General features: G+C 58.4%; 1 protein-coding gene across 1 annotated transcript; it reads right to left on the minus strand.

The window, feature by feature from the left end:
• Window positions 1–8067: 8067 nt before the first annotated feature.
• Window positions 8068–9390, minus strand: CLDN23 (claudin 23). Its single transcript, XM_082051249.1, has 2 exons — window positions 9257–9390; window positions 8068–9154 (listed from the first exon to the last, which is right to left on the minus strand). The coding sequence occupies exon 2, from the start codon at window positions 9151–9153 to the stop codon at window positions 8452–8454; it is 702 nt and encodes a 233-aa protein (XP_081907375.1). The 5' UTR covers window position 9154; window positions 9257–9390; the 3' UTR covers window positions 8068–8451.
• Window positions 9391–12730: the final 3340 nt, after the last annotated feature.

The following is a 12730-nucleotide window of genomic DNA, read 5'->3' on the forward strand; positions in this document are numbered from 1 at the left end:
CCAAACAGCCCTGCACGGGTAGTGCCACCTACCCTACCCCTCCCATCTGGCCCTGCACACCCCCTGACACCAGTCCTCCATCTGTCCTGTCCCCGCACGCATGTGCCCTGCCATGATGGCACCGAGTGTGTTGCCCAGGAGTATGTGTGTGATGGGGAGAAGGACTGTGTAGATGGCTCTGATGAAGATGGGTGTGCCCAGCTCTGTGACACCCCAGGTAGGTGCTGTTCTTCAGTCCACTGCACAGCTGGGTCACCCTGTGCCAGGGCTTCTGGCTGCTTCCTGGTGAGGCTGGCGAGATGGGGCACCTCAGAAGGTCTGATGCTTGTGATGTGGCATACTGGCTTCTTCTGAGCTTGGCACTGGGCTGAAGGTGCTGTCAGAAGAGGACAGAGCTGGCCTTGCTGCTTGCAGTGACCTAGGTGTGGCTGAGCTAAGACTGCCTCCGTTGCCTTGCTCAGGACTTAGGCTGCTGGAGATGCACTGACTAAGAGGGACCAAAACTTGTTGCTGTAGTGTGGGGCCATTCTAGGTTGCTGGGGGGGCTTGCAGAGGGTCTGGGCACCCTGGCTGCCTACTGCAGGCTTAGCAAGGCTCTTTGCCTCCTCAGGTGCCTTCCACTGTGCAAGCAGAGCCGTGTGTGTGGGGGCTGGGGAGCGCTGCGATGGGGTACCACAGTGCCCCGACGCCTCAGATGAGACAGGCTGCTGGACCCCCACGCAGGAGTGTGCCCTGCGCTGTGACACTGCCACCCGCTGCATCCCGCAGAGCTGGCTCTGTGACGGCCATGCCGACTGCTTGGACCACAGTGATGAGCAGGGCTGTGGTGAGACCCTTGGACTGGGTGGGACAGAAGCTTCTGGGGGTTGCCTGTCCCATAGGTGGGTGCCCTAGATTTCCTGAGGTTCCAGGAGCAGGCACTGCCCAGGGTGACTTGCTGAGCAGCTGGAGGGGCTGCACTCTGCTCAGTGCCTTGTCTGTGCTGGTGGGATGGGGATGGGGACAGTGCCCCTGCTCAGTCCTGGCCCTGCCCACAGTACCGAAGGAGTGTGGCCCGGCCGAATTCTCCTGCCGCAGCGGTCAGTGCGTGGCCCTGGTCCTGCACTGTGATGGTGACCCAGACTGCCGGGACGGCTCGGATGAGGAGAACTGTGCTGTGCCCCGGCCACTGGTCTGCCGTGCAGGCGAGGTGGCATGTCCCCGCAGCGGGGAGTGTGTGCCAGAGGCCTGGCGCTGCGACGGTGCTGCTGACTGCAGGGATGGCACAGATGAGCAGGTGGGTGAGGTGGTGGGGACACAGCTTGTCCCTTGTCGCTCTCCCCCAGGAGGGCTGGTGTCCCTGTTCACCCTCTGCTCTTGCAGGGTTGTCCCTTGGAGGAAGGGCTGTGTGGGGACCATCAGTGGGGCTGCTCTCATGGCCACGAATGCATCCCTGATATCTGGCGCTGTGATGGAGAGAGTGACTGCACGGATGGCAGTGACGAGGCTGGCTGTGAGCAACACCCTGCTTTTGTGTCCCCTCTGTGTCTCAGCCAAGGGCAGTTGCTGGGTGCGCAGCATGGAGGGAGGTGGGGACATGTCTGTGCCAAGGCAAAAGGCCCTGTGTGCTGGTTGTCTCTTCCCAGCATTTGTGGTGGCTCCAGGCCCTGGGTAGCTATTGTCCCTATATTGTGCTGGTAGCCTTGGGACTAGGATAGTCTGAAGCCAGGCTACAGGCACAGCTCTTGATGTGGCTGCAGTGAGCTGTGAGGCACCCTGTGGGAGCAGCTGAATCTGCACCAATTGAGCAAAAGGAGTTGGTGGAGCGGCTCAGAACAGCCTTCCCTGTGTGTGTCCCTGCAGGCCAGCTTGCCCCCTGCCAGAGTCACGAGTACCCATGTGGACTGGGAACCTGCCTGAATGCATCCCTGGTGTGTGACGGCCGGCAGGACTGTGCGGACGGCTCAGACGAGGGGGGGAACTGCTCTGTGCCCTGCCAGCGGTCCTGTGCTCATCTCTGCTACCCCTCACCCAAGGGCCCTGTGAGTGCCAGCAGTCCTGGTCCAGGGGCTTTCTCTGCCACGCTGCCCTGGTCCAGCTGCACAAGGGAGACTCATGTGTCCCCAAGTGGGGACCCTGATGGCCCCTTTCCTTACAGCGGTGCTGGTGTGACCGGGGCTATCAGCTGACTGAGGACGGTCTGTCCTGCATGGACATAGATGAGTGCACAGAGCTGGGTGAGGGAGTCTGCAGCCAGATGTGTCTCAATGCCCCAGGGTCCTATAGCTGTGGCTGCCTCCCTGGCTACCTGCTGGAGCCTGATGGCCACGTCTGCAAACTTACTGGTAAGCCATGAGATGGCCAAGCAGCGCTGAGGGTTCCTGGCACTCTAGGGTACACCAGGAACCAGTGGGTATCTGTACCCCTATGCCTGCTGCCCATGGGGAGCCTTGTAGTCCCACAAATGGCCCTGTCTCCCCTGCCATGTGGCCTTCCAGACCCCATTCAACTGTGGACTGCTGTTTGCTAGCCTGTGACCAGTCAGAAAATCCATTTGCACTATCTGGGGGACATGCTATGTGGCTGGGCTGAGTTCCAGCAAGCTCCAGTGCCTGCAAGTGCCGTGTTCCTATCTTTATGTGCTGGAGCCATGGGGCCACCAGCACTGAGCAGGGTCTGGGCGGCTCTGTGTTGTCCCAGGACCAGAGCCCATGTTGCTGGTAGCTGTGCAGTCAGAGGTGTTGTCCTACGGCCTGCGGAGTGGGCATGAGGAGGTGCTGCTGACCACTGACAAGGATCGTGTTGTCTTCTCACTCGACTATGACCTGGTGGAGAGGAAAATCTTCTGGATGGACCTGGCCACAGAGAGCATCCGCTGGCAGGACCTCAACTTGGGCAAGAAAGGCACACTGGTGAAAGGTGGGCTGTGACAGCGTGGGGTTAGCAGGGCTGGCATCTCCGTAGCTGTGCAATCTCCAGGTTGCAGTGGAGTGCCAGGCTGTGTCCCCTTGTGTGGAGAGGTCCTGGCTGGAGCAGGGTTGGGAGGAGCTGGAACTCCTGGGATGGAGGGGACCTGGGCTGGGAGTGTTGTGCCAGAGGGCCATGCAGCTCTTACCCCAGGGGTGCTGACTCTTGAGCATGTTGCAGGTGTGAGATCAGACTGTATAGCAGTGGACTGGCTTGGGAGGAACTTGTACTGGACAGATGGGGCAGCAGGGCAGGTGCTGGCCACTCGCCTGGAGGCTGCCTGGCGAGGGACACCAGAGTACACTGTGGTGATGGATGGAGACCTGGACCGGCCTCACTCCCTAGTGCTCCAGCCTCTGGCAGGGTATGTCTGGAACAAGAGAACCTCCTTGCCATCCATGCTGTACCCCGTTTTCCTCCATGGAGACAGGCAGCAGGCTAGGGAAGAGTTGGGATAGTCTCACCTGGGTGCTGTTGGGGCTGTGTGACTGGGGAAGGAGCACAGGCACCTGCCCTGGGTGGAGGTCTCAGTGCATCCCTGATGGGATGGGAAGCTCTGCACAGCTCCTCTGGGCTGCCCTCGTACTGGGATTGTGCTGTGTCAGGTCCATGGACCAGCATGTCTCTTCCTGCCAGGCTGCTGTACTGGTCAGAGGTGGGGAGCCACCCACGGCTGATGGAGGCCACCATGGATGGGAGTCGGCGGCATGTGCTGCTGGCCCAGGAGCTGGGCTGGCCCACAGCACTGGCCCTTGACCTCCCCACCTCGAGGATCTTCTGGCTGGATGAGAAGCTGGGCAGTGTCGGTTCTGCACATCTGGATGGCACCAGTGTGAAAGTGCGTGATGGGGCTCTGGTTACTGGGCCCTGATAGAGATTGGGGTGGTTGTTCATGGCCTTTCTGCCAGGTCCTGCATCTGCACTGTGTCCGGAGCCCCTTTGCGGCAGCTGTGTGTGAGGGGCAGCTCTACTGGTCGGATAGGAGGCCATGGTCCGTGCAGCAAGTGGACAAGACCACTGGCAAGAACAGGACCGTGGTCCTCAAGCGACGTGGGCAGCCCCATGGCCTCCAGGTACTTAGCAGGGTTCAGGGCTCTCCCAGATATGTGAGCTCTGCTGGAGCTCCCACCCTGCACGACCCTGCTGTCTTCTGAGTGCAAAGCCACTGGGAGCTGTACCCCATCCCAGTGGTCCTTAGGCAGCAGTCCCTGTGCTCAAGAGTCTCTGGCCCTCTTCGAGCATCTCTGGCTTGCCATTGTGCCCTTGGGAGCACAGGGTAATGCTGCTCATACTCAGCTCTGCTACTGGGTGCTGATGGGGCTGTGGGGCTGAGCCCACCCTTCCCACAGGTGATGCACCCAGCCCTGCGCCCCACGGCCCCGAACCCGTGTGCGGCACGTGGCTGCTCCCACCTGTGCCTGCTGAGCGCCAGGCACACCGGGCAGTGCCGCTGCCCCACCGGGCTGACGCTGGCTGCTGATGAGACCACCTGCCTGCCCCTCCGCATTTCAGCCTTTGCCCTCCTGGTGTCACCGGCAGCTGTGACACAGGTACCGTCCTTCCGAGCCAGCACTGGAGGCTGCTGTCCTCACTGCTGCCAGGGAAGTGGGGTCCCCGTCCTAGCACCATCTCCTTCCTCCAGGTCTACCTGAAGGACCTGCCCACAACGGCTGGATCCCAAGGTCTTCCCCCGCACCGGGCCCTGCCCTTGGCCAAGGTGGGACACCTGACAGCTGTCGACTATGCGGTGAAAGACAAGAGCCTGTACTTTGCAGAAATGGAGGGTGACTCCATTGGACTGCTGCGCCTGAAGGACAGTGGCCGGCTGTCCTGGAAGCGGGCGGTGGCCGTGGAGGGCACTGTATCATCCCTGGCCCTGGACTGGCTGAGCGGGAACCTGTACTGGATCGGGGGGCAGCCGCACAGCATCCACGTAGCAGCTCCCGGGGGGCGGTGGGCCCTGGTGCTGCTTAGCAAAGAGCTGCCTGGGGCTGACTGGCTGGCACTGTGCCCTCGTGCCTCCACCATGTGCTTCGTCACGGCAGCCAGCAGCCATGGGCCTGGTGCCACGGTGGAGTGTGCAGCCATGGACGGCACTGGCCGCAGAGCGGTCTGGAGGAGAGCCCGGGCTCCCACTGGCCTCGCCTTTGGGAGTGCTGGCACCCGGCTGTACTGGGCAGACCGTGGTGAGTGTGGGCTGAGCTGGGACACTGCTGGGGGCAGCAGTGGTGCAGGCACTTGGTCTGCAGGGCACAGCCTGGCATGGCCCTCAGAGGCAGCCCAGAGCCCTCTGTACCCCCACATCTGATGTACCTGTGTCTGTGCCCTGCAGAGAGAGGCACCATCAGCAGCGTCGAGCTGGACGGATCCCGCTTCCGGGTGGTGCGGGAAGGGCTGCATGGCCTTTCACTCTTTGCCATTGGAGAAGGCTTTCTGCTCTGGAGCACAACCTCGACGAATGGTGAGTCCCTTTGCCAGGCTTTGTCCAGCTTCTCCCACTACACCAGGACACAGGGGTCTCTGCCAGTCCCTGCAGGGTGCAGGCTACCCCTCCCCAGGGTGAAGGGCAGGCTGGAGGTCCCCACCTCCCATCCCAGGCGCCCTTGCAAGAGGAGGTAGAACAGGGGCTGAGCCCACATGTCTCCAGGCTCCAGCAAGATATGGCACAGCCGTCTGGAGCGAGCTGAGAGCTGGTGGTTCCCGATGGAGCAGGAGTTGGTAGCTATGAAGATTTACAGCCAGTTCTCGCAGGAAGGTGTGTCTGGGGCTGCCCCAGCCCAAAGCATCTGGGGAGTTGCTGTGTGCCCCATAGTGCCCATACTCATCCATGATTGTTTGGCAGGCACCAACGGTTGTGCGAAGGGCAATGGGGGCTGTGCCCAGCTCTGCCTGCCCAACCCTGCAGGCCGGCAGTGTCGCTGCTCCCCTGGCTACCACCTGGTGCATGGGGTGGCATGCACCCTGGCACTGCCCTGCCCAGCTCCGCTCCAGGTCTGCCCTGATCTCCAGAGCTGCATCTCCAGAGACCAAGTCTGCGATGGGCACCCCGACTGTGCTGATGGTTCCGATGAGTCTGACTGTGAGTGCCTGCCCACAGCTGGGGTGTGCAGGGGTGCTGGCTGGGCATAGGGTGGCCTGCCCAGTCTCCCCCCGTTTGGGAACGGGAGATCTCTTCTCTGTCTCTGCTGATCTGTGTCCATCTCTCCAGGCACCTCTGTACAGGTAGGGACGCAGGTCCCTGCAGTAGCACCATCAGGGATGTCCCATGTGGAAGAAAAGAAACCAGCCTTACCCACAGCTGCACCCAAGCCTTGGCAGCCCGGCCTCAGCCTGTCCACAGTCTCTGGCCCCCAGGAGCATGGAGAGCCCTTCCTGGTACCCCCCAGCACTGAGGAGGTGCTGGGGGCTGTGCCATGCAGCAGCGAAACATGTAACCTGCGTGGGGACTGTGCCATCGAGGCTGGGCAGGTGACGTGCCACTGTGCCCTGGGTTATCGGGGTGACTACTGTGAGGAGGCAGAGGTGAAGCCTGTTGCAGGACCTATTGCCCTTGGGGTGGCCGTGCTCCTTCTGCTCGCTGCTGCTGCCATGGGGGCCCTGACCTACATGCGGAGGCGGGACAGGAGGATGAGGTGAGCTCTGGGGCTAGGTGAACCAGGTATAGCTGGGGATGGAGAGGGACAGGGTCTCTCTACCCATGGACAGTGTGGTGTCTTGGGGCACTCCTGGGCTGTGTGCAAAGCTTCAGTCAGACTATTGCTTCATGACAGACTATTACCAGGGGTTGTGACAGGATCTGCCCCATCTCTAGGAGATGGCCGTGCTGTCCTCAGTGCACATTTCTCCTCAAGCAGGACTTCAAGCACTGCTTCCACCAGGGTGCTGACCTTGTACCACCGTGAAAGTGACCCTGAGGAAGAGGATGAGGAGGAGGAAGAGCTTCCCCCCAAGAGTGACACCTTTGTGAATGAAGCTTATGATGGGAAAGAGGTGAGCAGCACCTGAAGCAGGGCCTGGTAGAGACCACCATGCCACCCTGGGTGCCCCAAGCCTCCTTCCCATACCCCCCGATATGCAGATCCCTCCCCAGGCCCAGTGCTGGCATGGTGCCTACTCTTGAGGCAAATTCTGCCCTTCTGCTGGAGAAGAGGGACAAGACTTGGGGGTACCTGGAATCTGGCTGGTACAGGGGCTGTCCTGTTTCCCATGTGGCTGGAGCCCCTGTGCCAAGATGTGGGGTGGGCCCAAGGAGGCTGGCTTGGGCTCATCCCTGATGCACCCATCTGTGATCTCTGCAGGAGCTGCCAGCCCCACTGAGGAAAGGACCATCTCACTCAGACACTGTATTTTCATAAAGGAATGTTGTGCAGCATTTCTGGTGCCATTGTGGTTTGTGTGGGGGCCAGGGAGGAGAAATTAGTTTGCTCGTCAGAGATCTTTACGTTTTAGGGAACTCATACTGCAGAGCAAAAAGTTCTGGGAGGTTTTCTGGGAAGAATCCAACTCTAACATACTCTCCAAGCCACCTGAATCTGATCCCCTGCTGAAGGGTGCATCCTGTACCTTAACCATACTCCTGACATCTCCATCCACTGTCCCTCTGCAGCAAGGCTTAGCTTGCTGACCACAGTGCTCTGGGTTTACCTGGGGTAGAAATCTGGCTAAACAGCTCTGCAAGGAAGCTGGCTTGGCTCTTGCTCTGTTATGCAGGGTGCTGAGCAGGATTTTGTAGAGCAGTTCTGACCTTCTGAGTGTCCCTTCCAAACCAGTGAGACCAGTTTTACTGCCTGAAACCAAGCTAATGATGAAAGGGGAAATATATGCTGGTTTTTTTCCCTTGTGATCTCTTCTCCCCCCACTCCTGAAGTGGCTGCGCTCAAGGAAAGTGAAACCTCTTCCAGAGCTGATTTTGATCATGGGGGAAATGTCCTTGAGGAAGGTGCTATAAAAGCCATCTGTCCTGCTGTACAGACCTTTCCTCCCTGCTTCAGGCAAAGCGTGGGGGAGCTGGGTTAGCCGTGCTCCCAGGCTCGCAGCCCAGCCTGCCTGGCAGAAAGCCCATAACCATCCCATAGCACAGACCCATTTCTTTTCATTTATTTTCTGTTTGCACAGCTCTGAGTTGAGCAGAGACATGTGGGAGGTGCTTCCCTTCCCAGTTCCCAGCCCTGAAGGCCACACAGTGCTAACCTGTACCTTGCTCACATGGGAACACTGGAGCTGCCTTTGCCCAAGCTGCTGTACTGTGCAAGATGAGCTAAAAACTGTGTGAAGGGACTGGGGCCAGGGCTGGTCCTCAACCCAGCACAGCTTTGGGACAGTTGTGGGACCTGGAGCACAGGAGGCTTGTGAGGAGGTTGCAGAGGTCTTGGTCCTTGGTCTCATTTCCAGCCTGCTCTGAGGTGTCCCAAGAGAAGGGCAGGGCTTGGAAGGGCAGGAACCAGTGCTGCTCTTGGTGCCAATTCAGCAGGCTGGCCAGTGTCCGCTGCTGTCCCTGTCCTGGGGCTACAAGTCAGAGTCACAAGGCAGGGTGCTCCTCTGGTGTTGTCCATCTCGCTCATCCTCCAGCACGTCCCAGGGATTGTGGTAAGCCCCAGCAGTGGACTGCGGCCCAGCCTCTGTCAGAGGGCTGGGGGGCAGTTTGGGGGCCCTATGATCCTTGCAGCACTGGTGGAAGCTGAGGGTGAGGGACAGCCCCCCCAAGATCTCCAGGCAGCTTCCCAAGTAGCTCAGCACCAAGCTGTAGCCTACAACCAGTGTGCTGCCAGTTGGTGCAGGCAGTGCCCACAGCTCATGGGTGTACCAGGAGGCAGGCACAAGGCTCAGCAGCCCCGAGAGGAGCAGCACAAGCCCTGCCACACCAGCCACCAGGTGCTGTGGCTCTTCCTGCCAGCAGCGAACCCCCAGGGCGGCCACCACCAAGCCCAAGAGGGTGACCACTACTGAAGTGGGCATCATCCCTTGGGCCACCCGCACAGGCACCTGCTCAAAGTAGCCCAGCTCATCAGCCTGCCCACAGAGGCGGTCATGACTGCTTTGCTGCTCTCTGCACACGTCCCAGATGCCCTGCTCCAAGATGAGGTCAATGGGCTGGTTGGGTATGAGGCTCACCTGCCTCCATTTGGGTGTCAGCGTGCCCGTGAACGTCAGCAGGAGCCCGCAGGGGCACAGCACCAGCCCCACGATCATCTCCGTTGGTGTCCGCATCCTGGAGAGGTGGGTGAAGCAAGCTCCAGTGCGGGTCTCCAAATCTCTTCTCCTGCTTGCCAGAGAAGTCCGTGGGGGCTCTGAGGGAGCTGCTTCTTGTCACCTGGGCAAAAGAGGTGGCACTGGAGCCCCAGGGCTGCTCGGTGCAGGCAGGGGTATCCCTCGGTAGGGCAGCAGTCCCAGGGCCCCCGTAGGGTGGGCAGCCCGCAGAGCAGGCACCGGTTCCCGTCCCGGCTGTGCCCCGGGCTGCGGGGAGGTGCCGGCTTCAGGAGGAAGTGCAGGCAGGGAGGGGCCCGGTGCAGGCGGGGCTGGCCGGCACGCAGTCCCGGGTGCTGCGGGGCAGCAGCCTGCAGCGGCAACAGGAGCCTGCGGGAACCACCGGAGCTCTGGCCTCCCCGTAACGGGGCTGGAATGCCGGAGCATCCCCGGAGAGGTCCCCGGGCTGGAGGTGGTACCGGCACGACTCAGCATCACCTTAGGGCTTAGCAGCTCTCGGTCCCTGCTTGCCTTTGCTGGGGAAGAACAGGACCCAGTTATGGCTTGCTTAATTAAACTGACTATGAACTTACTTTACTCTCAACTGAATTAATTTATGAAAATCATTAATTAATATTAAATGCTAGCAGCTCCCAGGGTTGGTAAGGACCCCATGGTCATCCCCAGGCCCAGGAGAACTTCTCAGCCCTATCCTTCAAAATTTTTCTATTGATGCCAGCAAGCATCTCCATGTCCTTCAGGGACTGCTCCTGAGCTTGGCCCTGCTCTTCCCTTCCCAGGCTGCACTCAGATGCCACCCGCGGGTGCAGCAGCCTGGCTGTCAACTGGGAAAATCTCTGGGATGTCCACTGAGACAGGTATGGGAAGTCACCACATTTGAGAACTCCTCAAAGTCTAGTGGTTTTGAGCCTCAAAAAGCACTGGTCTTGGGTTTCTACAAATTTCCTTGAACTTCTGCTACTCACACTGAGTCCAGAAGAGGGCAGTATCCTCTGTGGATTAATTTGATATGAGCAACCGCAGCTCAGTTGGGAGGGCTGGCTGCTGTGCCCCACGGTATCTTTGCACCCCCGGTTTCGTGGCCATAGCTACTTGGAGGACTGTGTGGATTTGTGCTGGACCAGCTGCTCCCGAGCTCACTTCCCCACTCCTCCATCCTACAGCTGTTGCCTGAGTGTCCTGAAATCCTTCTGCTCTGTGAGTACGGAACTGTTCATGACTGGATCTCAGCCCAGCTGGAAGGCAGAAGTGGGTTGGATTCAGCCAGAGGCTCGTGTCCCCAGCCACATCTGCAGGGCAGCAATGCTCACAGCCAGCTGTGCATAGCTCCAAACCAGGGACACCTGCCTTTGTCATATGCAGCTAGTAGTTTGCTAAAATTTGACGCTCCTCAGCTGAGAAACTAAGGTAGGGGTTGCTGTTTCTCTTTCTGTCCCATTAACTTTTTAAACTTTCATTCCACTCCAGCCAGTGACCCCATGTAAAGCCACCCATTACTGCACTCAGAGCTGTGAGTCCAACCAACGCACCAAATGCTGCCTGCCCGATGTATTGCCTGAGGCTGCCTTCTGCCACGGGACCCCTGTCACTGATGGGAGCAGGTGCTGCAAGAGCCTGAAATCTTCTAGTCCTGATTCTCAGAGGAGGCTGGCTTTTCCCTTTCCATTTGGACACGAGGTGGAGGTTGGCTGTGAGAAGATGCAGCCTTCCGGGGGAAGACAGAAGCAGAGGGGAAGGTGTGGTAGTGAACCAGGTGGCACAGTGAGTCTGTTTGCCACAGATGTGCCATTTGGCTCCTCCAAGGCTCAGGAGGTTTTTATGAAGGTAAAAAAAGTGGGATGTGCACCAGCCCTGATGGAAAGTGAGAAATTCTGCATCTTGTTGGATTTGCCAACTTTTTCCTAGACAGGCTAAGAAACCTAGAGGCCTGCTGCTCAGGAGGTGAGGGGTGCCACAGGTATCCCCACCCTAGGCTTTGCAGTGCCTGCCCTAGGGTTCCTCTCCCTGCAGCACCTTCCTTCTTCTCTGCTACCACAGAGGTGCTTTGCCCTTCTTGCCCTCGCTCCCACAGGCTTGGGTTTGGGAGGTGGGTGCTGCTTGGATCTGCAGCAGCAAGAAGACACTGCATGCAGTGAGTGTTGCGATTAAGCAATTTAATTACCTGGGTCTTTCTAATTTATTAATAATGCCCAGGAGGATACATATGCCCTTTGGGCTGGTGTCCAGGCTTCTGATTTTGGGGCAATGATAAGCAGATTAGGTGATGTGGCCCTGATGCTGGATTACCTTTCCCTGAGTAAGCCTGGGGAAGGAAACTGGGTTAACAGAGCTGTTTCTGATGCCACAAAGTTATAGATTGTTAATTTTTCCCCTTTTACTTTCTAATGAGGTGGTATGAAGAGCAATTCAAAGCAAAGCCTGGCCCTTTCCAAGCTCTGGGGAAGCATTTAAAGCCGTCTGGTCTCAGAGATAAAATGATCTGGCTGAAACTGCCTTCCTTTCCACATTTCCCTAGCCGCTGGGTGGGGAGAGCCACCTTACTTGGTGTTTCCTACTTCTCCAAGGCTGTGACTTAGTTTTTCCTACCTTGGCAAAGTCCTGTCTTCAAGAACATGATGGAAACTTTATCCAGGACTGGTCGAGTTGGCTTGCATTTTTTTTATTATTATTTTTAACTCCCTTTTGTAAATTGGAGGAACAGCAGAAGGTCTTCAGCTAACCAGAACTGGAAAAGGTCTAGGGCAGGATGGTCAGAGCTTGAGATTGATTCCAAGGAAGAAAAAAAAAGATAAAAATGAAATCTACAATGGGCTATCGAGTGTTGGGTATTCGCAAGGGTGTTCCTCTGACCTCTTTCCCCTCACTGCTGCAGGGCTTGTCCTCAGTGGCAGCAGCAGGATCTCTTAGCATCCTGTTTGCCATGGTGGGGAAGAGCTGGGGTCAGGGCTGTTTAGCAGGAGCCTGCAGCTGGCAATTCCTGTTTACATCCCACTGACCCTGGGGCTTCGCCTGCCTCACATCGGCCAAGATAGCTGTGCTCTGAGGCTTGGGTCTCCCCGGTACCACCATGCTGCCCATGTGTCATGCAAGCTATATTGTGTGTGACCACTTTGTGGGTTTGAAGTGGCCCTGGCCCGTGTTGGACACTGAGCCACGTGGCAACCAAGTCTGCAGACATGGCAAATAGCGGTGCCTGTGCTGGGCCTCCCCTGTGTGTGACAGGTGCCCAGCAGGTACAAGGCTTGGCCCTGGCTGTGTATCCTCTGCCTTCTCACTTTAGGAGACGTTGCTTTGCAGAGCCTGGCAGTCCTGTGTGTCCTGCCTGCTGTAGGAGACAGAGGCTGACAGGGAATGGCACCTGGGAGCAATTGAGGGGTTGCAATTTCCTCTGGTCTGGCTCCTTGGACAGGTTCACTAGCCACCTGTGTTTGCCCCTCTGGTGAAACCCTGAAGCCCTGCAGGCTGGCAGCAGAGCAGGACAGCTTGAACAGCCCATGCTGGCTCTTCTAGCATTAGACCTGTTTGTCTAAGCGTCTCCACAGTCTCCATCCCACAGGAAAGTGTCATTAGGTAGGTGTAT

This window comes from Streptopelia decaocto, assembly GCF_964273445.1.
Source record: "Streptopelia decaocto genome assembly, chromosome: 4".
Lineage (NCBI taxonomy): Eukaryota > Metazoa > Chordata > Aves > Columbiformes > Columbidae > Streptopelia > Streptopelia decaocto.